Here is a 26,690-nt window from a genome sequence, read left to right on the forward strand (position 1 = left end):
TCAAGATAACATTGTGTGCTGGCTAAGGTACATCGACAATGTATTTTTAATATGGTAGGGCAGTGAGGAGGAAGCCAGTAATTTGGTTTATGGCAAATACCAGTAACGATCAAGTGAACTATTTGGATATCTTTATATACCACCATCAAGGATCTCTCCTTGTAAGACCCTACACCAAAAATACTGATAAGAATGCTTTATTACATTATAATAGCCATCACGCCCAACATGTCAAGAACAACCTTCCAATTGGGCAGTTCTTACGGTTGAAGAACAGTAGCACCAACGAGTCGTACAAAAGGGGGCCAATGTACCGATAGATAAATTAGTGCATCGAGGATACCATTACCCTTTGGTGAAGAGAGCCGCCAAAAGGGTGTTTAATAATAACAGGGAGGCCCTCCTGGATCAACAACTACACAAAATCACAGAAAAGAAGGACCACTCCTCCCCTAGTGTTTTGTCAACACCGTCAGTAATCTATCCTACAAAATCAAAGGAATTATTAATAGAAACTGGAGAAAGATAATGACAAAGGATAGTGGTAAACCACTTGTGGCTTTTAAGAAAAGCAGTACTGTGCGCAATCTAGTCATGAGGAACGATGTAGGCAATAGAAAAAAAGTTGTACAACAAATTTGTGGGGCCTTCCTCCGGTATTGGGATATCACCCACGCAGAAACTGTGCAATGTGTACCCAGACTAAAAAAACCTTGGCATGGGATTTAGGTCTAGAAAGAGAATGGAACCTCACAGATCACACAAATTATAACACCAATAACGTGATTTATTTAATCAGGTGTCCCTGCCAGAACATATATTTCAAAAAAGGTAGCAGGCTCTCCTCTCCAGAAAGAACATGGCATGATAACCTGTTCTGAGAGAGTTTGCAACACACGCTTTTTGCTCACTGTACCTTTCACAGATGGGAAATATCCATTTGCATATCAGTTTTTGTCCAATATATATTATATTATATCCCCCGTCCCCATGCGCCACCTCTCGTTTTCGCTTTCAGCTATTTGCCCCCTCCTCTGGCACTCCCTTCCTCTCTATCCGTTTCATCCCCACTTATTCCTCCTTTCTTGTCTCCTTAAAATCTCTTCTTCCCCACCTCCCTCCCCGATTCTCTGATCCTCCTCCACTGCCCCCCCTTTTTTTATCCTCTTCTTACCCGTCTCTCCCTGCTTCGTTTCCCTTCAAGTCCCCTCTCCTCCTCTTGCCTTCAGCTTATTCCACTTCCTGATCCCCACTTCCTCCCCCTCTCCCTGCATTTATCTTCAATGGCAAATTGTTCTAGTTGCTGTATTACTGGTTTGACTCATTTTGTAATTTGCTTCCACTGTTATTGTATTCTTGTTATAATGTAAAGCGCTATATAAACACTATATATGTTTAGGAAAGATGAATAGAAAATACAAAACAAGGATAATCGAACACAGAGGTTGTATAAAAAATAAAGTCGAAGAGGCACCTTTAGTAAAACATTTTTGGGAAAAAGAATATACCTGCAATGACTTCATATGGACGATTCTTAAACACATTAGGGGGGAGTCACAAGACCAGATCAATAGAAATGTTTTGAAATTGGAACAAAAATTGATCTTTTTGACCAAAAGCCATATTCATGGCTAGAACAAGAATGTGGAATGGCATAAAGCATAAAGGGCTTCTGCGTTCAATCATCCTGATGGTGCTTTTTGAAACTATGACTATGTCCCGTCTGGAATTGTGAAACCAGTGGTATACTGGTGGATTGTGACAAATTTGCACTGATTATTGACCGAGAAATGTAATTGTGTTGTAACTATCATGACAATTTTTGTGCATCCAGAAAATTCTCATCTGGGGGAACAATTTGGATGTGATGTATTTGGTTATATAGTGCGGTCTTGAAATGTGACCATTACATTGTTAGAGTTGTCTTTTCCTAAAAAAATTGTGGTCTATAAAATGAGTAGCCAGCGCTGTTGGAATATAGCTACAATGGGCATACATATGAAACAAGAGGCGTTTGTGCATGTCAATTCTAAATATTTGTTCCTGTGCGCTTGGGTCACAGTTGAACGTCTTGAATCTTAATAGTTAAACTCTGCTTGGGCCTCATTATTGAAAGAGGCTGCAATACAGATTTGGCAGTCATTGGAGTAACTGCCACCTGAAACAGGAGACATCAGTATAGTCTAAATTTCAATTGTTCCACCTATATATCTATCTAGGTGACAAATTAACCTAGCGTGTTTTTCAATACTAAACCTTTAGTCAGGCAATTGTATGCCAAAACACTGAATGGATTACTGTTTGGGGACCACAATACTCAAAATCTGAAGCGAAAACAGAACCGCGAGTAAAATGAGGGATGCGCGATTATGTCATGCTGTTATACAGCGTGACGTCACAATGTTATCCGACGCATACAAGAAGCCGCCATTTTCAAGAAATAGGACCGCGATTTTGAATACTTCTTCTGCCGGTACCTGTGTTTGGTATTATAAAAAATAAGATCAGGCACATATGACTTTGGGCATTAAGCCTTTAGTTTCTAGACAGGTTTTGAAATTCCAGTAGGAGTAGCGAGTAATGGAGATGTCCATTTACTTTTTAGATACGTCTTTGAAGAAAACAGTGGTTAAATAAATGCCTCATCCCCTATTTCTGACTTCTAAGCCGCCAGTCGGCTACAAGTAGGTCTTTTTATAGGAGTATTTCAATCTCCTGTTGGCAATGGTGTACATGATAATGAATATGGTGATATGGCGGGTATCTAGCTAAGTTCTATGCACAATGTGTTTTTCTTTGCAGTCTTTTGTAGCAGTTACCTACAATTGAGACTTGGATTCCTAACTTAAAAACACTTGGAAACTTATCCCTGGGAAGTGATTTTAACCTGGAGGCCTTAGGTAAGAACAACGGTGGCATGTCCTCTCTGCAAGAAAGATAGAGTTTTTGGTGTATGTATAGAGTGAAATCGGTCTCCATTAGGTTTTCAGCATGGAGTAAGAGGAAATAGATTAATCCCTAAAGAACAAAGGATATCTATTTTTTCAACCAATTGTGGCTGATCAGAGGCGTTGGTACTTCTACCCGAGCAGCGCATAAGGTATGTAATTTGTAACATGCCTGCAAACCCTAAGGGGCTTGGGGATTTTTGATACGATCCTATTGAAATAGGATCTAGCCTTAATACACAGTACTAACAAAGTGTTTATCAATAGGGTACCGTACATACTTTGCTGAAGAAGAGAATTTGAAAATAAGGAAGATTTTAAAACTTGACAAACAAGACAATATTTACCCCTGAAGAATCTCCGACATTTACCTGTCTATGATGGACAGAAACATGTACAATAGGGTGTCAGAGTACAAGAGGAGACAATTAAAAAGTTTTAACTAACAAGGAAACAAAACCCCAGTGTGAAAATTTCACATGGAGGATTGATTTGTACCATTTGAACAAAACATACATTAATTGATTTACTTGTGTTTGTTTTTTATAAGTTGTTTCTTTACACAACTGTTTTAAGTAATTTGATCATTTTATGATGCTTTGAAATACTTTGTGATGAATAAAATGTGTATTATTATATTAAAATGAGAATGAAATGCAAGTTGCAGATTTGGTGACCCTTTATACAGACACTTTCACTTTACATCTTTTTTTGTAGAATTAATATCATTAAAAGGGACTCCAGTGATCAGCACCCAGGCGTGCGGCTGGCTTTCTTAAGTCGGTCCAGCTTACGATGCACTGTTCCCAGGGTACCTCCTGGGGGAGATAACATGCCCGAGGGAATGTGATGCCCTCCTGCAGGAGAATCAAAGGGGCAGCATCCTGGCTATTGTTTCACATAGTAGTCCGCCTAGATGCCAATATACCACAGTCCTGTCATAGTTGGCCCCGCTCACAGAGGTGACACTGGAGTGATATCAAATTGCTGTGGAATTGTGTGTCTTTAGCAGCCACCAGGCCACTACCAGGATGGCTTATTTTTAAAGATGCATGTGCCACCAGACGGACTAAAGCATACAATTATCATCATTAAAAACATGGGTGCAGAATATTTAAAAGCCACTCCCGCTGGCAGGGTCTTTCTTTCCAGCAGTTGTCAGGGATGCATGCGACCTTTGAACCTGCTCTGTGCCACTGCAGAACTGGGGCTGTAGATGTCAGGAGGCCGATTACAGAAAAGGCATATCATGCGTGCATCATCATTTTGGTATAGAGCCTTTAAGGAAATGGGCGCCTTATTAGGAGGCCTACCATCAGAAAATGAATTACCGGCATCTTTTTATTTAATAAAAAAAGCCAGGGCTTTTACACCCTTGCCAGTTGGCTTTCTGTTACGCCTGCAAATATAATGTGTCTTCCCGTTAAGAGAGTCTTGTTGCCTCCTTCACAGATGGGATGTTATGCTTTTCAATCATAACAGGGCAGATTATGCTCAGTTGAACATTGAGGTCAGAATAATAAGACACGTACATGGTTTTGCACAGCTGGTCAGCACACCTGCCATTATCTTTCTTCTGGTGGCATTTGTTGTTAAGAACCCCCTTGATACTTCATATTTGGATTTCTCTTGATACAAGTATTGCTATTAATTCATCATTTTGGACTTTTCTGTCCTTTGCTATTTCTTGTTAATTTCATTGGAATACAATTATATTTGTTCCTTTGGTACATTTTTTTGCTTGACCCAAACATAACTGGCATATTATCAATGTATACTTGCTGAGCAAAAGTATGAGAACTGCATAGATCTTTGCCCTTTTCCAAGTTGAGGCAAAGGCTAAAAGAATTGTGTCCTCATAGATTGCATCGATTTGTTACTACAGCTTGGCTGATCAATGTCTTTCCCAACACAGGTCGATTGCTGCTTTTGGGAGGGTCTCTCTCACTGCTACCAAGAATCACAACCTTTAGTGTCCAATTCAGTTACCCACAAAACAGGCCCCCATAAAAAAAAAGTTGGAGAGACTTTCACTTCAAAATAAAACAAGGCGGCCAGTAAGGCCTTTCCACCATACTTGCGACAGAAACACAAAACCTTCATAATGTGCATCAGGCCTCGAACATTCTTAAAAAATACCACTAGTCCTGCAGGTTGAGTTACTTAGTTTACCTGCTCGACTGAAGAGAAATGCACTCAACTCATGGTGACAACATTGTACCAGTGCCTGTAAAATGGTGCATATTTGGTGCAATGCTGCCACCCAGAGGCCGGACATGCACAGTGAAACCTATTTTTTTCCATCGACTCCAAACAATGTTTTTTCCAGTAAATGTCAAATAAGAGTTTCAAACATCCCCGAAATTGCCAGCAAGATCCAGTATCATGCAAATGGTACTCGACCTTAATAAAATCTCCTTGACTGCAAGCGGGCAAGAAGATTTTCTGACCCTGAGCATGGTACTCTTGGCTAATTTTTAAACTTGTGTGGGCCAACTTAAGGAAGGATCCAAAATAGATTCCAAATAGTTATACAGCAAAAACGTTAATATACAGTGCCCATGGAGTCAGGAGAGAGACACAAAAAACGGTGGTTAACCCCGTTTGACTTTACATAAGGCTTTCTGGGTGGTAGTATATGGGCGGAAAAACGGAGAAAATGCCAGATAAAGTATTCTAATCCGTTAACTAAAACTTTACCATCCAGGGAGGTTTGCTGTGAGGTAATTTTTCCCTTTCAGATTTGGCCGTTCGTCCGTTTTGGAATGCTTCTATCGGCAATGATTGGTGACCGTTACTGGCGCTTTTGCTGTCATTAAGACTTGTTTGTTATGATACATTGTCCTCCACACTCCAGCACTGGTCCTAGAATTGATAGTAAATTAGGGCTTCCATCGCCCCTGTTCAACAGCAAGAACGGTTTATCCTCAGGTACTAGTACCTGGGAATATGCTGCGGGTTTTAATATCCTTCTGGGATCTCGAGCGTCTAACACATGTTCTCAAGTACTTATCAATGAAAACAGTGAAATGAGACGCTCCCGATTCATCGCCTCCCACCATGACCTTTGCCTGCACAATTCCTGCTGAACCCGCTCATCCAACCTCCCCCATGAAAATGCGGACATTCATTTGCGAATGGTTGGCCACCCGACTTTTGCAACATCCTCATCATTCGACTCTTTCACTTCCTCCAATTGGGCCACACAAAAAAAAGATATGCCTCTCAGGTGTGGTTTAGCATCCCAAGATCCAACCCAACATGTCTTACAGACAATGTGGCTGGCTCACCCTACTCCACTTCTCCAAGACTACTACATTTCACAGTTCAGGCCTTATGAGCTTCTTTTGGTGAACTACCAACAGTATTTCTGGCCTAGCTGCTGATCGAACACAGATGAATTTAAAAAGAGAAGAAAATAAACGTAAATGGTAGGCTGCAATATCTGTGTAGACGCCTGAACATACTATGCATATTATAGTCTAGTAGTGACATGACTAGACTCTTCTAATAAAATAAATAAAAACTCATTGCAGTTGAGTTTTAACATCACAATGTCTGCTTCTTGAGTCACTACAGAGCAGAAAAATAGCTGCCACTAGCTTTTTAATTGATTCAAAACTGTGTTTTGGTATAATTAGGTAAGCCCTCGGGAGGAAGGGCGAGCTGACACTGTTTGGCTGTGGCGAGTGGAGACTGCACTGAAGCGTGGAGACTAATTCTACCTGTAGGTGCGTGTGCCTTTAAGAAAAACTGCCGGTCAGCTGACCATAAAAGGCCGCCTCTAACGCTCTTGCGGCGTAAGCCCTCAGGAGAAAGGGCGAGCTGACACGTTTGGCGAGTGTGGGGTGGGCGCATCCAACACACAATTGTACCAGCGTTTGCGCCCCCTACAACATTACGTTTACTCAAGACATAGGTCAGTGTGCGATGACTGGCGTACAACGCGAGCGGGAGCTCGCGACCACATCCTCCTCCTCCTTGAGAACGCGAGCCCAGAAAAAGTGAGTGCAAGCAGAGTCTGAAAGGACAGAGGCGGGGCAACGCTCTCGGCAGACTCAATTAAGTCATTACTTCTCTTGTATGTCCGAGACCGAGGATCAAACCGAAAGTACTTTACGCAAATCTGTTTTAACCTTGAAAATAACTGAATGTGTAGCAGTGTTTAATGCAACTCTGCCCTTGCTCAGACCCACGTTACTGAAGCCTTCGGTCGATCTATGTGCTGGGGCGAATGAGGTTAATATCAGTGTGCCCAACTGTGTCCCGAGTACTGACACTGACCTGGATCAGTGATGTCTAAAGCATAAGCCAACTTCCAGAAACACTAAAACATTTGCCGGAAAACCATAATGCTCAGACGTCTGCAGAGACATGGCAAAGGGAGGCAGCCGACCTAGTCTGCGTCCCTTATGTTTATGACCTCAATGCTGAGCCAGATCAGAGTCAGAGTCAACTCTTCCCCCTGCGCGTCTTGGCGTGGCGCATACATAATGCTTTTAATGGTGGCAACAATCAAAGCAATGCAGTCAGGATTAGTGATTTGGGAAGGCTGACGTCCGACTCGGCGCAGACGACAGAAGTACTGCAAATGCAGAGTGGCCAATCGCTACCCCCGCACCCCCCATAACTACCCGACTTACCCTCACGAAAATACTCAGAATAATGCAGCAGATGATATTTTGTTGGGGAGCAATCTGGAGCATTTCTATCGTGAGAGGACCAACACCGGAGAAGTTCCAATGGGCAACACAGCCAGCCCCCTTAGGAGCACAACTGACACTGTACTCGAGGCAGAGTTAACTGATGACGTTTTTTGGATATCAAGTCGGCCAGCCGGGGCTTCAGATGACGTTCACTATCCGACTAAGTTGAATGCTATAGGGAACAATGGCACAATGTCGCTCGGACACTAAGATGGACCCCATAAGGGCCGACAGGCAAAATTCACTTGAAGTTGTAAACAAGGTACTGCAAAATCTGGTCCAGATCAATAATTCACGCACCACAAAAAAAACCAACAAGTATCCACCATCTATCTTCCTCTCAAACTGTGGTTTTCCCCAGGGGTCTAACCTCTCGCCCTGGCTTTTCAACCAATACCTGGCAACTCTCGCCCACTGCATTGCCATTTTCTGCTAAAAATTTCCAGTGCTACGCTGATGACACAACTCATTTTCAGGCTGCCCTCTGCCACCTCCTCTCCCTCTCTCATCTCCGATTGCATAACTGCCATTCAAGATTGGTGTGCTGCCAATAATCTTTGTCTGAATGCCAGCAAGACGAGATCCTCCTCATCGGCACACCTTCACCATCCTTTCCCATCACTCTCTGGCCGGCCTCCCTTGGCCCTCCTCCTACCCCCACCAGCGAGGCTAAGAACCTCGGGGTCATCTTTGACTCTACCCTTTCCTTCTCCGCCCACATCTCCGAGGTCTCTAAAAAGTCACATTTCCGATTGCACCTCCTCAGAGGTACTCTGCCTTTCCTCTCCTTCCCCCAGAAGCTCATGGTATCTCAAGCTCTGGTTCTCTCTAGCTTGGACTATTGTAACAGCCTCTATCTAAATCTACCTGCCTCTACTCTCCGCCCTCTGCAACTAATCCAGAACAGGACTGCGAGACTTGTCCTTGGCCTCAAGCCCTGGGATCGTATCTCCAGCTCTGAAATCTCTCCACTGGCACCCAGTGGATGCAAGGAATAAATTCAAAACCCTCTGCATTGTCCACAAGGCTTTCTGGGGCCTGGGTCCAAAATACCTTCAGCTATCCCTCCGCAAATACCTCCCCTCTCGAGCTCTTCGCTCCTCTACCTCCAACTCACTCAGGGTCAGTTGTTTTTCTAAGAAACGAGCTGGGGGTAGATCTCTGCCTTCGGCTGGGGCCTCCCTCTGGGACAGCCTCCCTGCCACTCTAAAACTTGAGGTTCCGGAAGCACCTCAAGTCCTTCCTCTTTTCTTCTGCCTTTGCTCCCCCTCTCCCCTGCCGATCTGTTCTTTCTTGGCACCGTGCACCTGGTCACCCTCTGTCTTTTGGGCCCAGGTACCTGCTCATCCTGCCACCCTCCCACACTGCCTCCGGGCCACCCCTTGCACTGGGGTCGGTATCTGTACCCATACAGCCCCCCCTTTTTTTCCTGCACTTATCAGACCTACCCTGTCTGCTGCCTTAAACCTAGCACTTGCAAATTGCTGACTGCATTACCACTGTGTGTTGCCTTTATTATTTATCTGTTTCTCCTCTGCTTCGCACTTTCCACCTCTTCCCCCCTTCCATGCACTTTTCCTCTCCCCCCTCTACCATGCACTTGCGCGTTCTCAATGTGACTGGGCCTAGCAAGATCGCCGTTTTGGTCTCCCCTGTTCCCCTCCCTTGCCTTGTCGCACTCTGAAACACTTGTGTATGAGCGCGATAGAAATAAAATATCAATCACTACAGGTGTAAAAGGATCTTTAAAGAGAAACAAAAAATACTTGACCAAAATGTAGACATATGGGCAAGCGTGAATTACAAACGAATGAGAATGGCAGACAACGATTGGAAAGCTGACCCAGTTTATGACATTTCTTGTTCACAGGCAAACTCCCAAAAAAACTTCTACCCATAAATCGAGAGCACAGAAGGAAGCCGCTCATCAGATAAAGAAAAGGTTGCAATTGCCTTCCACTGACGATTCAGACTCTGCTGACACCTCAACCACCGACTCATCAATTATGGGCCGTCCTTTTCCTAACATCAGGAGGGCTAAGGACATTTTTCGCGAAGGAGCACCCGGTCAGATAATGTGCAAACCACCAGAATTGATTCATGTTCTGTTGCTGGAGCCCAAAAATCAACCATCGAGCTACAATCTGTCCTAATTTCATCATTGGCAATATCGCTCGCACCTTTCATGAAACTATATGAAAATATAAATGAAAACACAAAAGGACCAGACGACGCTGGTGGCATTAATGAAATCTTAAACTCCTACATCTTGAAGAATTATTTGGACAAACAAATAATGAACAGGAAGGGATTAAAAGGCTAGATGCATCCTTCAAAACCCTAAGTGAACAACGGCAAAATGACATTACAGACAAAAATTTGGTTGCTGAAGTTGCTAGAGAGGCCCTAGCTCTATTTAAACATGAAAAGACAGATGTAAGAAGGTCTGTAAAAGCTCAACAATCTGCAGTCATAAGTGCGCTAACAAATCAATCGTCATCAACAACGCAAAGGCTAAAAGCCCAGCAAAAACCACCGGCCCAAAACTAAACATGAGAAAAAGTAATGGTGCAAGCACAGACGTGGAAAATATCACTACAGGTTTGGACCTACAGGAGAGAAGTACTGCGACAGGGGAACCCAGCTTTGGGATCTCTGAAGAAATGAGGAGGTTACCTGAAGTACACCCGATACCAACTAGTGATGTTGAAACAACAACTGGCAATTCTCCACCTTACAACATGGCGGAGACTTCTTTTAATACAGCTTTCGAACAAGCCAGAAGTCAAGAGAACCAGGCATACTTAAACTAGCAACTAGCGGGGCCCTGAAGAGCACTGCCCCAAGCCGGGGAAAAAAACAAGTGCCGACACAATAGCTGTCACTCCAAAAGCCAATGCATCGAGCGTTTTTGCAATTTTTTAAAAGGGAGGCACTCAAACGCCGAAGATCGTCGTAAAACCAAAACAACGGACTCGGCCCCCACCTAAAAAAGCTAAACATTTGCCAGGAAGAAAAACCAACAGGAGCAAGAAAATTCCTTTGCAACATAAAGGTGGTCCATGTTTTGGCCAAGGATAACGACAAGCCTAACTCAGTAAACCTGCAGATCAACAAGAATGTAAACAGAACTGACGAACCAAACAAAATGGCTCTACAGGACGACGTGTCAGTGCCTGACAAACTCCTACATGATATCTCTGTAGAACTTTTAAATATGTCAATTTATGATGACATAGAAATTGTAGAACACGAAGGCTCCAGCACGCTAAGTGGGCTAAATAAAAGTACTGACGATCAGAAGATCCCTGTGGCCGACAAATATGGAACAACAAATGGCCCAAATGAGGAGAAAGCTGTCCAATGTAGGAACGAAGATCAGCTGAGCATGAGCCAAAAGGCGGTTGGCACTATGGGTGGTGCAGTAGGACCTAAAGTAGCGAGAATGTGTCTTATTATTACAGACACTGAGGATTCGTTATCAATGAAATCGGTCCCTTCGAGTCCAGCGTTTGTCACATTACACGAGAAAAGAGAGCTGATAAGCGTTAAACGCCTATCACGATCCGTCGGTATGTGGGGAGCAAACCAAAGGTTACTAGATATAGAACTTCCAGCAGAAGATGGTGTCCATAGAACCCAACATGGCTTATCAAAGGGAAGCCTAGCACATGTAAAAAAAAGATAGCTCATTAACAAACCATAGTAGCAATGCCGTGCATTCGCTCAGGGGAAATCAACTGACAAAGAGCAATGACAAGCCTACTGCGTCTAGGATCACGATAGAGCGGCTAGACTCCAGGGGTAACTTGATTTTAAACTGACTCAATGTGATAAAGCTACTTCACTAAGTTCCAGGTCTACGTGGAATTGGCTCTAACGACGTAAAGATTGCAGGGTTTCTGGAAGAAAGTCGGAACGACAAAGTTGTGCTGCACTTAGTATCAGCTTTGATTGCAACGACCATCTTAGGAGCGAATGCTGCACTTTTTTCACTGGGCTTTGACGTTTACAAACTTGACGATGTAGCATTAACAACTTCCACAATAAAACCAAAGGAAAGCCCAGTCAGTTTCTCCACTACGTTATGGTGCAAGGACTAGCATTTGTCATTAGATGCGAGAGGTGGTCTCCCGCAGGTGGAGATTGCAGGACGAAGTTCAAAGCTTTTGAGAATTGAGGACCAAAATTCAAATGAAATGCAAAACGAGAGAAGCAAAGTCACGTTCGCTGAAGCACAACCCGTGTTAAAAGACTTCTCAAACGAGAAAATCAGAATGGCGCCGAGGAAAGTAAGGAAATGGTCAGCAGAAATCTTGAAGAAACTGATTTAAACATGAGTGGCAATGGCTGGCAAAGGCTCTGAACACTAAAACTCAAAAGTAATGCCAAAAGGAGAAACTGCCCCAAACGGGTCTAGTGGCCTCCTGGAACACGCAGGGCTTTGTACACTTGCTCAATTCGAACTGGATGGAAGGGCTACTGATCGTATGCCTACAAGAAACTTAGATGAGTAATGCCCCAGTTGTGGCAGAGTTCGGACTGGCACTAAACCCGGCCATAAAGCCAGATAAGGGGCAGCCTAAGGCTGGTTTAGTAACACTAGTCAAGAGGTCTACTGGTTATCACATTATAAAATCTACAAACCACTCGCCCTTTATCCAGGTGACTGAGATAGGAAAGCCCGACCTGTTGAATAACTTCACTGACCAAGTAACATTAATAAATGTGTACTGGAATCACTGTAGAGCCGGAAAGGACTTGTATATAGATGAAGTACCGACAATACTAGACGACCTGTTAGAAGTTGCAACTCGGGCAAGCATAATTATCTGTGGAGACCTAAACATACTTTAAATCCATGGAATCGGAGAAAAAGAACTTAGCAAAAGAATGGATGGAGGAAACTGACTTAAGAAAATTACAGATGTTAAACGGATGTACCTTTGGCGACATACCACCGGCACCAACATGGCGTCGTGCTGAGCACACTTCAACTATTGACTACATGTTCGTGTCCGAGGCCCTTCATCCACGGGTAAAATTGATGAAAGTAATCCAAAAGCATAATAGCGACCATGACATGCTATTAATGGAGTTAATAACATCAAAGGATCAAGTACAAAACCAAGTGGTCCCACAAAACTTCAGTCGAAGCAAACCATGCAAGATTGAGACTCGAGAAAGCAGAAGTCTCCCAGTTCTCAAAATACTGCTTGATGAGTTTGGCAGTGAATATGGCCATCTACTGACACAATTTAAACCCAAGAACAGTGTCTTAACACATCTGAACTTTGAGCGTACACATTGCTTTGATTTAGAGATTTTGAAATGGAAGCAACAGATGCGTTGTGAGATTCGTCAGATATGTGAAGTGGACGCTCAGTCACGAAAGAGAAAAAAAAAAGACTGCGGTGGGTCAAAAATATAAAAACTGGTTAAAGACGCAAACATCTAATGTTGCAAAAAGACGCCAAATTAATGTTGGAGTGCCAGAAAAACAAAAACACTGGAGACTTTTGCCGACTCATTAATAACACATGGGCTCCACAAAGAGCATTACAAACTAGCCTGGTGACTGAAGCTGACTGGACATCTCACTTTACTGACCTATATAAACCAATCGATGAGTCCATATCCTCTTCTAAAATAAATTCTTCAAACTGGGCGCCATCGTTCTCTAAAGAAGACATTGTGACAATAATTACAAAGGCAAAAAGCTCTAGAGCCCCCGGTCCGGACGGGCTCACACGATCAAACAACATCCGGAAATATGGGCAGAAGTGTGTATGGCTTTGTTTGAAAGGATAAACTCACGACGACAAACACGGAAGTCTTGGAAATAAGTGATAATTGTCCCGTCTTTAAAAAAAGGCAATACACTGTGCCCAAAAACCTATGGACCAGCAGCATTACTGGATGTGTTAGGAAAAATATATGCAACCATGCTACAACGTAAATTGGTCGATTGGGCCGTAAAATACAACCACGTAGACATGAGACAAGCGGGCTTTGTAAAACATGTAGGTTGCTAGTTAAACCTGCTGCTCCAGAATTTAATTAAAATGGAGGCCTTGAAATCAAACACGACGGTTTATCTTGCCTTCATTGATTTTTCCTACGCTTTTGACACCATCGACCACGAACTTCTATGGATGAAACTGCGAGCGTGGGGCTGCCCAGACGATCTAATGGGAGCAATCAGAGTTACATACCGAAACCTCTATTAGAATCTGCCTGGACCAGACTGGTACATTGTCTGCAGCAATCAAAACTTTCAAGGGAGTGAAACAAGGTTGTCCCCTGGCTGCTGCAATATTCAGCCTATTCATATCAGATATAGGAGCCGCTATAGATGGCGTGAAATCTTTTTCTCCCAAGTTACATAAATCGCATCTAAACTGGCTCCTGTATGCAGACGATTTGATTGTGATGGATGTAACGCCCATTGGCTTGCAGAGAAAACTGGATGCTGTCCAAGGATACGTGACCGTGAATCATCTGAAGATCAACACAAAGAAATGCGAGATCCTTCTACTTAAAAATCTTAAAACAGCAAGAACACCTGCAAAGAAGGATTCTGGAAATTGGGACAGGAACCAGTGCGTATATCAAGCAGCGTAAAATATCTAGGCATGCAGATAAGCACAAGCATTTATGGTGGCCCATGGATTGCAGAAACCATGAGAAAATGCAGGCAACTCGCTAGTCAAGCACTCGTCCTGAGAAGAAAATTCAGAAAATGTTCTCTAGAACCAGTGATGAACTTTTACCAACAAAAGGTAATCCCAGTTTTAACATACGGGGCTGAAAGCGCGCTGGGATGTTCACAAAATCTTTGGCCTACGCTCGAAAACATCTACTGGACTAAAGTACTGGGCCTACCTAAACGCACCACGACGGCCTGCATAAGAAACGCGCTATCTTTAATCTCAACACACGCCAGAATTTGTTGGAATTTGCTGACTATTTCAGAAAACAAGAGCTTGCGAGCGAATTCCGCAATTTGAAATCCTACACAGCGCATCATCGAAGAGAAATATCATGCCGATGTGGATCAGCAGCTGTGAAAACTTGTTGGTGGAGTTTGCCATCAAGCCAGAAATGCTGCATGGAACTCCCAATGCAGCAAAGTTAAAAATCTGGCGAGATGATTGGGATCTTTCCAGTTCTCAGAGAGTGGCTTCCAGGATGATGGCCGACGTACCAGCCGGAGAACGGGGCTTCAATAACACGCAACGATACATCGAACTGTTCGCAAGAAGATTTTTACATTTTTTCGATTTTATGCTTTCAGGACTAAAGAGCGTCTTTGCGCATGGGCAAACAACGTAAATCTAAATCCAACCTGTAGATTCTGTAAAAGCGAAAAGAAAACTCTCAAGCATCTGGTATTATTTTGTGGCAAGCTCCGGTCCGAAAGAACAATTCATCTGGGGCCTTGGATCTTAAACCATTACTCTCTGTGTGCAGAGGAATGGTGGCAGAAGATGTTTAATGGAACGGACCTAAAATTGCTAATTCTGCTAACATTTCCATTAGCCGACATTGAAAAAAACGGCCGAGTTTGGGTGCATGGACGATCAAAGGAATAGATAATCACAGAGATGAGAGAGAGCCGGGAGGACTGATAAGGATAGAAAGAGATTTGCTTTAATTTGATTCAGTTTTGTATGGTACTGTGTGACATTTTAAAGGATTGTCTGTAAACCAATAAAATAAAAAAAAATAAAAAAAATAGCTTGTGCACTGGTGGGGTTTAACACAGGAGAGAAAGAATTTAGCAGAACACACCACAAATGTTAAATGCATTGGATCAAAATGCTTAAAATATTTCTACAACACATTATAAGCTGCATATTGGTGTTTTTTTTCACTCTCTGACCAGATTCTACATGGATTAAGGTTGATCAACTGGAAGATCTTTTGAATTCGAACGAGCAAGAGACCAGGTATTAAAAGTAAACGAGGGTGTCCTAGAAGGAACAAAATACTCCCTACCAAACAGAACAGTAAGACTTGACCATACTAATTTCCAACCTCGATGTGCCATTTCTCAAAAAGCGATTTCAATATGCAGCAATATGTCACGCGCTGTTCGTTTTCAATAAGTATTGGAGCAATCCCTTTTCAGTAACTCCTCTTTTTGGCAGTGCGTTATTTGCCAAGCATAGCTCATACAGCAGCCTTTAGGAGATGCCTATGTGCTTAGCCCTGCATTTTAATGTGAACTCAGAACATCTCTGAGGCGACCAAATGAAAATAAAGTGTCAAAAGGAAACACTCACCTGGGTATTTTTTCTGTTTTGTGGATGCTCTGGCATTGCTGCAGGAGGCGGACAACCTCGCTGTGTCCTGCTTCTTGGGCCAGGGCCATGGCATCACGGCCCTGTGTCTCACACACTCCCACCCAGGCAGCCCCGCATTGAAGGAGGTAGCGCACTACCTCAAGACGGCCAGCATATGCCGCGCACATTATAGCTGTCCAGTAGTAATTATCCCGAAAATTGATATCGCATTTGCCCTTCTCTACCAGTTGGCGCAGAAGTTTTAGATCTCCATCCTGGGCACATTTCAACATCTGGTGCCCGCTACGAGCTGAGGGCTCACCTAAAGTTGAGGCTGGCGTTTGCAGGGAGGAAACAATCTCCGCTCTTTGCTGTTTCCGCAGTGATGTTCGTCTCTTTGTTGGCCTCCTCGAGTCACTACAATTTGAAAGGAGGCTTTCGTAGAAGCTTCTAGCTTCATCTCCATGCAAAGTTCCCTCTGTCCTTAGGGCCCTCTCTTTTCGGTGCTGCCCATTTCTCCAGCAATCCGAGTCCTCTCGGGCACGCGTGAAGGTTATCAGCTGAGGGTGACTCATTTGCAGGCCAACAAGGTATCAAATGAGGCAAGTGAAACACGAATATCAGCAGCCAAGATATCCGCGGATTAACAAGATCCCTGATCTGAAAAAAAAGGAGAGTAAATAATTAAGAGTTTATCTTAACATGCGCCTTTCGACAAAGTGTCACATTAATGAACCGGAGTTTATAGTGCAGACCCAGCTGCACAATACAGTTGAGGGCTTATAAAAGCCATGTATTGCAGTAGGAACATTTTTAACATGGGGTTCTCATCACCAGTAAACCATGTGGGATTCCCAACAATACTAGATTTTCAGAAATCTGGAACCGTTTGTGGGACTGGAAGGGGAGGGCTGCGAGTTGGGAATATATACAATATGGGAACTCTAAGAAAGCACTTGCAGTAATTTGTTTCTTTCTTTTTGATACTGACACGATACATCTACAATGGGATTCAAAGTGAGGGATCCAAAATCATACAGTCCTTCGGTTCAGGGGCTGCAGCCACGGTTTGAATCCATATTGTCATGCTCCATGGTGAGCGAGTTAACCACTTTACTAGAACTATCAGGTCCAAATGTCAAACAGCAAAAATTGAGACTAATAAAAGGTAGACCAACCATCTGGCTGGCATTACAAAGTTTTTCGAGGAGAATAAGTCCCCTTTCTCAAAGGGTTAAATTAGGATACTGGTGCAGAAGGAAAAGGTGAGATGTAAACACCACTGAGGGTGAGGGGCGTGGGAGTGGAACGTTAGAGGAACTGGATAGGACCATTGTGGCGGTGGGAGTGTGAAGGGCGGGACATGGGGTTGCCCACTTCCCCATTAGTATTGTGTTTTATTGCAATTGAAGGCTTTTTTTTATGTTTTCTAAAATTCTGGTCAAGTTTCCCCATCACACATTTGTCCTTCACTTTTAGGTTTTTGAGTGCTGTGGCCCTAATAGGCTCTGTAGCCTGTTGCTGAAATGTAATCCTGTATTTTTGTTGGGCCTCTACATGGGAAGGAATAGTATTATGATTAGCTCTTCTAAATCAGCTACCATTATCTTTATGAAAGTAAGGAAGGGTAAAAAAAAAGGCTCTTTGTATGTTAACGGAGAACATGTAAAAATAGATCCTTTCCTTTATTTAGTCATTGCCTTATATGATAAGCCATGAACTAAACATACTTTTATATGACTGTTCAAGAATAGCTACGCTAAAGGCTCACATGACAATAGTAAATAAAATATTGTAACTATACTGCAATAAAATATTATAAAAGGCCAAATGTTCTTCCTTCACTGACATATGCACTCAAGGTGTCCCACCTCCAGGACTTACAATTGTAAAGCGACTGGAAGGCTTCATCTGGAAGCCGACACTTAATAAGCGCTCTAATTTATTGATTACACTAATGAGATACAAATTAGGCGTTCAATCATGTCAATCTATCCTTAGGTTTAAAAAGCTCATGATTCGTACTCCTTGTTAAAAGAATACAGTTGTACATTTCTGGAATGTAATACTCTACCTGGATACTTAATCATCTTCCCAGATTGGAAATCTAGGTATACTTTATGATTCAGATTTAATATCGTGGGAACTATGGCCCTATGAGGTACTCATCTGAGAGGAGAGAGACTGTAGACGTTGTGGTACTACGAACAACAAACACCTACAGATTAAGGGCCTGATTCATGGAAGTGTTTTATAATGGCACAATACCATAGGAAAACGTTCCATGAATCAGGCCCTTAATGTAAAGGGACAGAAAAATAAAGATTTTGTCTAGTCAGAGAATTTGTATACGATGCTTGGTTCAGATACTTTATGGCGTTGGCTGTTAACTAGTAAATTAAACAGCCTTAAATTTTGCATTTAACAGATGTAACGGAAAAAAATAATTATTAGGGTAAGTATTACAGGTTTTAAACGATATTATGAGGTTTCATGCACGTCTATTTGGTGTTTTAACAATTGTTTGACTACATTATAAGTTATTGCATGTACAATAATTTGTGCTAGATTGTTTTGTGGTAAGTTTTAATAAACCGTACCACCATTTTTTTCAAAAAGTACTAATTAAACAGTCTCCAAATCTGCTCCGGAAACAATCCAATGATCACAACACTTTAGTACACCTTTGCCTCCTCCATTTTGCTGAACCACGGTCCACCTAATTTGACTGACACGCACCATGCAATCACAGAATATTCTTCCCCCACCGCATCCCTCCCTGCATTCATAGTATTGATTTCCTGCTTCCCCATCCTCTTCACTTTCACTAATTTTCTTTCTTCCAGCAGAATAAAGTAAGCCACTCCAGAGACCAGCATAGGCGCTCCGAGCCTGCTGTGGTGGTGATTTTGTGCAGTATAAAAGCCTATTACCACGACATATCATGGAAACAAATGATGATTGTGCTTCTGGTAACAAGTATTCTTCATATTCCACCTTGGTTTGGTAATGATAACGGGGGTCAGAGTGCAGACTACTATATTGTGTTTCTTTGTAGCTTTCAGTCAGGTCAATGGAATTTGCACATAACCTGGGGTCTTAAACGTGCATTTCTTGCCAAGAGCATTTTATAGAGCACATCAAATGTACAATGGGTTGGGGAAACACTACCCCACCAGGGTTTGATGAGCAGGCGCTAAACCCAGCTCCTGGGTGTCACACATCGGCCATTAGCCAGGAGCGATGGGGAATGAGGAGCGAGTACCCAGGTAGAGGTAGGATTCATCTTTTCCTTAATCTAAAAACACGTCGAGGCAATAACACATAAGCCGCACCAACAGCATGCGAGGACTGACATCAATCCGATACTCGCACCAAAGCTCAGCACCCGGTGTACACCGAGTTGAAGCTGCCAACAGAACACCACTCCTCTCACTATCCTACTCCCTCCTCACCCCACTAACCCATCCCACCTTCTCAGTTGCAGATCCGCCAAAGCGCCTTGGGACCAACTCCGTTGGTGACGGTGCGCGGTACAAATACCTTTAACATCGAGACAAAAACGAAAATATCGATGAAGGGGACATACTAAAGTTCTCTCTCTGCTCTGGTGGTGGTGGTGCTGCTGCCCCCTCTTTAAGGAGCTCTTAGAGAACCTGGAGCAGCCGTTTTACCCCCAGAACAGAGAGAGATGAGACATTCTATGGCAAGAGCCCTTGCCTCCGCGTCTTTAACAGAATAAAGACTCCCCACACTGTTCTCATCTGGTCAGTCGTTATTGTACCGCTTACTGGCACACAATCTATGCAGGGATGCCACGCAACTGAAAATCTAGGGAAGACCAGCGCCATAGTGTAGTTTTTTGGCGCAAAACTAGAAAACGAGACTCCCATTCGCCCCAGTCCTCCAGAGAATATAAACCTACCGGCTAGGGAACCGTCCGCCATGTTTATTATTCGGTCTCAGGCTACCGTCCGGAAGTAAGAAACCAGTTTCCCAGAGAAAGAGAAGACGGACTACCATGACTAAACCCAAGTACGTTGCGTGTGGCAGCCATCTTAAAGTGGGTTTAGAGTAACACTATGGGAGCCGAACGGGCCTAATGTTGAGCAGACTGTGTGTACGCACATTGCGCGCGTGCCATTTTGCAGCGAGAATGTTGTGAAGAGGGTTACTCTCGCCTTACGCACCGTCACTCGGCGACCAATCACCTGCATTTATGGTTGACAGCCCGCCTCTGAGAAGCAGGCGCCAACCAATAGACCGTTTCGACTTAAAAATGAAACGCCCCTATTCAGTACATTCTAACATTCCGCGAACTGGGCTGCAGCAACTGTCAACCGTCACTCATCAATCAGTAGAGCCGTGCGTCACGCAGCGCCCGTAGGGACTAGTAGTGCTCCGCCCGCCGCTGCAGCCGAAGTCCAGGGGACCATAACTACCAGCATGCCGCGCCCAACCAACCGCACGCAAGGCATGCATAATACCGTCTCCGTTACAGCAAGACACAGCTGGAGCAAATAGTTCCGTTCTTAGCGCCATCATACCACGTAGCTATGCAGTCCCGCTCTATCATTGCTGGGGCACCCTATTTACTTATATTAAGATTATATGGGCAAGAAAGTTGTTTCTGTTATAACCTTTACGAAATTGAATTTTAATAATAGATGTGAAAAAAGAAACGGCTGACGGCTACCTGTATCAAGTGATTTCGAGTGTACCGTTCCCGCTCCAAGATGGCGGCGGGAGCCCGAGCGCCGTCAGTAGAAATGGAAGACATACTCCACCGCCCTTGTCCATCGTTTATTTCTGATCGCCGCTGCCTCCACCTAGGCTGCTGCGCGTGATCGGTGAGCCGCAGCACAGAGGCCTCCCAAATCCCCCCCTTCCGAACCCGGGCACCGCCGTGACCGGCGCCCCCAACCCGCCGGGGTGAGTGCTGCATGATGTCGAGACGGTGGAAGGAGCTGTCACTGAGCTCGCACTGCATGATAGGCCTGAACCCTCTGACCCGGCCCCCCCCCCCACCCCTATTGGCGCTGCGGTGGGAGCTGATCTCTGTAGGCCATACCCTGTGAGTCCTCCGTGTAAGCCTTCATTATGGGCTAGGCGTCCCTGCTGGGTTGGGGTCACGTTATAAGGCCGCCACCTCTAATGTGTGGAGAGACAGGAGGTATGTGCGGAAGTCAGCAGTCTGCAACTGCCCCGTTGCACCCAGCAAGGGGGAACATTTGGGGGGGGTGCTTTGTCACACCCCATAAGGTTTGATCATACACTCTCCCTCCTGCGCTCAGGCAGCTGCCACTTAGACAAAACTGCTACATTAAGATGAGCATTTGGTAGTATTTTATTTGGGGTGGGGGCAGAAAGGGCACCCCCAAGCCTTATTTGCATCACTACACCCGTACTGTCCAGACCCAGAGATTGCAATGAGGACGCCCAATACACCTAGACCCATTCCCAGCCTCTGCGCTGTTCTCAACTCCGCCCCCTCCTAAAATGGGCAGTAAGGACTTTAGCCTCCACTGCGGTGCGAGATAAAGTCCAAGGAAATGCAGTACAGGCTGCACGATTTTGTTTAGGATTTACTGCTCTCTGCTTAATACCTGTGAATCCACCAATACTTTCATTATTACTATATTATATATGGATAATTTCTTTTATAAAGCCAATACAAACACATTAGTCGCCCCATTATCTGTCAATTCCGCCTAGACCCAAGGTTTTTCCTACTTCCGATCGTAGCCTAAAACCTTGTGAAAATCCGTCGGGTGCATATCCAATTGAAAGTTTGATAATTCAATTAAACCCAGAAATAAAAAAGCCACCCCAAGACATGTGTGTTATCCACTGCCATGAATAAATAGAAATCACGGGTGTTTTGCCATAGTCTGAACTATAGGGCAATTTGGTATTGTGCACACTGTTGATTTTATGTAGGAGATCTCGGCTAGTTGCCAGTTTAACGTGTCTTGTGTGGCCTACTCGAGGAATAAAACGAGTATGAATCCCACAGACTGGATTTGAGACACTCTTTTATAGGAGTTGCTGTTGAATAGGCCAGAATTCCCCTGGCTGTGTCCCAAGGAATATTTGTCTTGCTTTGATTATGCGATGTACGTGGACATTGGTTGTGATTTTGGGTTCTAAGACTCAAAGTACACTTCACTTCTCTCTCTAATCCAATTGCTGTCAATGCCCGACCATCCCACTTCTCTCTTCTGGCTCTCGGACACAATCACTGGAGAAATGTCGTCCAGGTGTAAGCCTCGACTGCTACTCAGTGAATGGGCTCCCTATGCAACCACCCTATTCTGATGCTTAGTAAAATGTGCTTATGTAAATGCTGGCCCCTACCCAACGTGTGCACTTGTTCTTATGTATGTCTTAATATTACTAAGTAACAAAGATAAGGCTCCCTGTTTTCCATTTTTACACCTAAATACAGAGGGCAATAACAATGTATTTCCCTTTCAAGATGGAAAAAAGGACCAATGCTTCAAAACCTGCGTTGAGGACTGCACTCCTTGAACGAACTAGCTTAATTAATAATGGAACAAACTAATTATAAAAACATGAAATGTTAGATATCAGTTGTAAGAAACAGGGTGATCAATTTAATGAAAAGTAATAAGTAGCAGATAATCAACATGGCAATGCTTTTCATACCAAGAGGTCCTTCATCGTGGACAAATCCTAAATGTATAATTATTCCCCCCACTCATTGTTGAGGATCGAACCCACAACACATAAATGAGAAATTGCAGCAGTACAGCACAACACATAAATGAGAAATTGCAGCAGTGCAAATGTATCATTATTTTTTTTTTTTAAAGAGCACAGATGTGCCAATCGATGCAGAAGATAATGATGGAAGGATAGCGTCTATTTATATTTGTATAGCGCACTTACATTAGAGGCATCAAGCTGCTGTTACATGAGGTTTGTCGGAAATTTTGAAGTGGTTACAGGCGACCACGGTGGTCTCTTGTTTACAGGTACATTAGTAGTAAGTGACTTCATAGATGAACAGGTGAAGTCCAACGTTACATACATCATTAAGTGTTACGTGTCAGTCACTATTACGTCAGTCATAAAAAATGTATACTTTCAGACAAAAAGCTTAGTTTTGATTGCGGAATGCTTGGTGGGACTCCGACTTACCGCAAGCTAGTGAGAGCATTGATAGCCATGAAACGTCACGAGTAACTCTGTAATTGGAAGTTCACAGAATAAACGGGAAGACAAAAGAACCTGCTTGGTGGCTGTCTAAAAGAAAATCTCAATAAGCAGAGTAGTCAATTGAGGCATTCAGGGTGAGATCACAGAAAACAGTGTGCCAAGTTTCGATATTACCCAAAATGACCAAATTGACCTACTCAGAATGGACTTATTTTGGGTCGAATTAATTGGGTATTTTGGTATATTATTTATTAAATATAGATGTGGGGTAAGGGAATAGGTCATGGTAGGGGGAAGTGTGAGGGGTGTGGGCGGTTGACCCTGCATAAAAAATTGTGAAAAAATGTCTGGTCATTTATCTAGTAGGTCAATTTTTTTTTTTCGATCAATGCCCAGTAATCCCCAAGTTTCATGCTTCTTAATGCTCTCGTTTGCAGTAAGTCGTTGTAGTAACGCTCAAACACCATGCCATTTCACATCTTTATAATGTGTTTATTTTCTTTCTGTTCTCGGTTTTGTCTATGCATTTTTGTATGATTTATTGTCTGTTTTTTTCAAATTTGGATTCTTTTCGAATTGTGTACGTTTTGTGCTATTTTTCACTTTGGTGTTTCGTTGTGCGTATATATCTTCATCCTTCCATCATGACTTCTGCATTAATTGGCACATCAGCGCTTTTGCATTTCTCATCGTTTGATGTGACTTCACTGGTGGAACCTTTATCAACATCTAAGGTTGAACTTCCGATCTGGTTTTATCTTTGTTTTAAAAAATATACATTTCGGATTGAGGTTGTTTGTTCGTGTGAGATTTGATTGCGGAGAACTGACCGTAATAAATATGCTTGAAGTAGCGAATTTTAAGTACACTGAAGTAAACCATGAACAGGCTTAATGAAATAGCTGCTGTGCAGCAAAGACAGCAAATGTTTACTCAAAAAAACCTCCCCTACTTACCTGCTTGTTCGCCGCCACTTCCGATGCCGCAGAGGTGCAGGGATCTGTCCCACTAACGCAGGTGGGATCCTTTTTTTTTTTTTTTTTTGGTCCACCTCCTCCAATGTTGAGGAAGCAAGGTACACCCCCAAAGCCCAAAAATACTGAACATGGATAGCAGGGGGCAGCCCCAGCTCCACTTTTTGGTATTTCATAAAATCGATTGAATGGTACTGTCTGAAATATATAATTTTCATCTGTTGTCGCGGGTTTGATTCTCAACAATTATCTGGGGAATATGTATACCTTAATGTTTCATTTGTCCCTGAAGAACCTCTTGGTCCGGCATGCATTGGCCTTGTTGGCATCTGCTGCTTATTACTTTTCATTACATTGAGCGTCCTTTTTTTTTTTTTTGTTGTTATTAACCTAGTTTTGTTGGGATGTGCAGTCCTCGCTGCAGGCTTTGTAGTCTTGGTCCTTTTTTTACGTTGCCAGTGTCTGGTGTGGAGCGCTTCTAAAGGGTTTGCACCCCATTCACATTAACTTAACTTTGCTCCTTCAATAACAATTGTTACAGCCAGAAGTTGTGGCCACTCGCCTTCTACTCAGTATAGTTTCTCTTTCAATATAATAGGGCCCCTGAGATCAGCAGCAATGGCCGGAGCAGCTGTTTGTTTTAAAGATAAAAATGGAGCTTGCCTCTGTGAGGCCCATTTTTGTGAGCATCCAAGCGCAGGGATTGAAGCACTACTTTTTACATTAAAGTTCATGTCGACAATATCATGTGCAACGCTTATTATTTTCCTCCGTTAAAAAAAGTGGATACATCCTGATAACAAAAAGCAAGAAATAAGTATGGAATAAGTCATGTTTTTAAAAAATACCATAAAAACATACAAGGCATAAACTAAGCAGCATCACAATTTGAGATGTAATTCTGTAGGCTTGCTTCTTACTTTGACACGTAGGGAGCACAGCGTGTGATTTAAATTTCTCTGTTGAAAGAAAACGCAGCTCACCGCGCATTCTTTTGCCCTCGGCTCTCCCAGCCTTCCTTCCTATGCAAAAAAATGTTGTATGGGCCATGGAGAGAGTAGCATAAATGATCTAGTGCCAAACACCTGTGCAAGAGTTTTGGCTAGGAAAGTAAAAAAAAAAGATGATTGCAAAGCGATAGTAATCTGTGTGAAACTTTTAATAACTATGTTTTGCAAGGACCGATGTAGGACTTGACTCCTGCGATTCCATTACTTAAAGATGTTGGTTCTTACATGATGCATATTTACAGTATTTATACTATAAAGCACTGCATTTTCTTTGATTTTTACGCAAAATAGTAGTCCCACCCTCTCTACATCCACAGACCTACTGCAAAACATACAATATACTCAGTGCTCCAGAAAAGCTTTTGAAGTCGGAAGTATTTTACATGGTTTTTTAAAATTTACTTTAGTTTTTACGGTTGGGTAAAATGCTTTTTTAGGGACTAAAAGTTCCATTGCCAATGAGAGTATCTTATAAGAGTCAAATGTTTGGCTGTAAGACGGAAATGTTTCAAACATTTTCTTTGCCCCTCGCTATTTGTTCTCATTAAAAGATAGATATGTATCTCTTTGGACCATGCTGTAATAAACCCTTGTAGCACTATGTACTACTGTTCCAAACACATCCATGGAGGTGTGTGTGTGTGTGGAGAAAGCAGGAGGACCAGCTCTTTTGTTGGTTTCCTATTTTTTTGTTGGTTATATTTGTACTTCATTTTCTTTTTTGGCTTCATCCCTTATCTGTAGGGCTGACTATAGTCTCCAGATCGTTTTATGATTGTGTTTTATATTGGCATCTGGGGAGAGGTGCTGGTCAATCAGGAGACAAGCAACACAAATGTAATTCTCAAGTTGTTATATTTCTTTTATTGTTACAAATCAACAAGGGAATTTTAATGAGATAATTAAATCAATTACATGGGAACACTTCTTCAAAACTGCTTCGGCAGGCGCTTCCCTATGTCCCCAAGCAGGATCATGCAGCAGTGGTAGGCGCTCTGGTTAATTCAAAGTTGAACTATTGCACCAGTTTATTGGCCATGCCAAACAAATATCCTGGCTGCAGAAAGCTCAAAGTGCAGCAGTTACACTAGTGTTTAGGGTTAAGTCTTCACCAATCTCAGGGCTATGCCAGTCGATCCACTGGTTGGCCGTGGGCAATAGGATAACATTTGAGAGGCTGCATTATATTTAAATGCCTGAGCAATCTAGCTCCTTCCTATTTGGCTGACAAGTTAACTCGGTACCAACCATCACGGTTTCTAAGGTCCAAAGACAAATCTTTACAGATGATCCCCCTCATCCTGCTGTACATTCACAGGGGAACTGTAGATTTTCAGTATTTGGACCAAGGCTGTGAAACAGTCTACCGCTTGAGATTAGGACAACAGAGTCCCTGCCTAAGATCCAATAGAATTTTTTTTGTTTAAATAAGATTGAGGTCGCCGGTTTAGAGACAGTATAGCAATTTCACTATGGGGGGCGATAGGACTGCAGATTAAGTTGTAATATCTGCACCTTGATACGCTTGGTTTAGTGAGAAGTAGAGTAATATTAATCCCTCAATCAAGATATTACTTTTGCT

The 26,690-nt window shown here is 43.0% G+C and overlaps 2 protein-coding genes across 6 annotated transcripts in view; one reads left to right on the forward strand and one right to left on the reverse strand.

The window, feature by feature from the left end:
* The window catches only part of GPANK1 (G-patch domain and ankyrin repeats 1), a 35,102-nt gene extending 15,084 nt beyond the window's left edge, over positions 1-20,018 (reverse strand). The window contains exons 1-2 of the mRNA XM_069635092.1: positions 19,868-20,018; positions 15,943-16,602 (exon numbers count right to left, since the gene is read on the reverse strand). Coding sequence (XP_069491193.1) covers positions 15,943-16,517 — 575 coding nt within the window. The 5' untranslated portion in view covers positions 16,518-16,602; positions 19,868-20,018. The remainder of the gene's footprint in view (positions 1-15,942; positions 16,603-19,867) is intronic.
* A 228-nt stretch (positions 20,019-20,246) lies between these two features.
* The window catches only part of CSNK2B (casein kinase 2 beta), a 148,947-nt gene continuing 142,503 nt past the window's right edge, over positions 20,247-26,690 (forward strand). The window contains exon 1 of one of the 5 annotated variants that reach the window (XM_069635094.1): positions 20,247-20,416. In XM_069635094.1, coding sequence (XP_069491195.1) covers positions 20,389-20,416 — 28 coding nt within the window. In that variant the 5' untranslated portion in view covers positions 20,247-20,388. Of the gene's footprint in view, positions 21,017-26,690 lie in introns of all 5 variants that reach the window. The other 4 variants (XM_069635095.1, XM_069635097.1, XM_069635096.1 and 1 more) reach the window with 4 other exon arrangements.

This window comes from Ambystoma mexicanum, chromosome 13, assembly GCF_040938575.1.
Source record: "Ambystoma mexicanum isolate Mex_15411 chromosome 13, UKY_AmexF1_1, whole genome shotgun sequence".
NCBI classification, from domain to species: Eukaryota; Metazoa; Chordata; class Amphibia; order Caudata; family Ambystomatidae; genus Ambystoma; species Ambystoma mexicanum.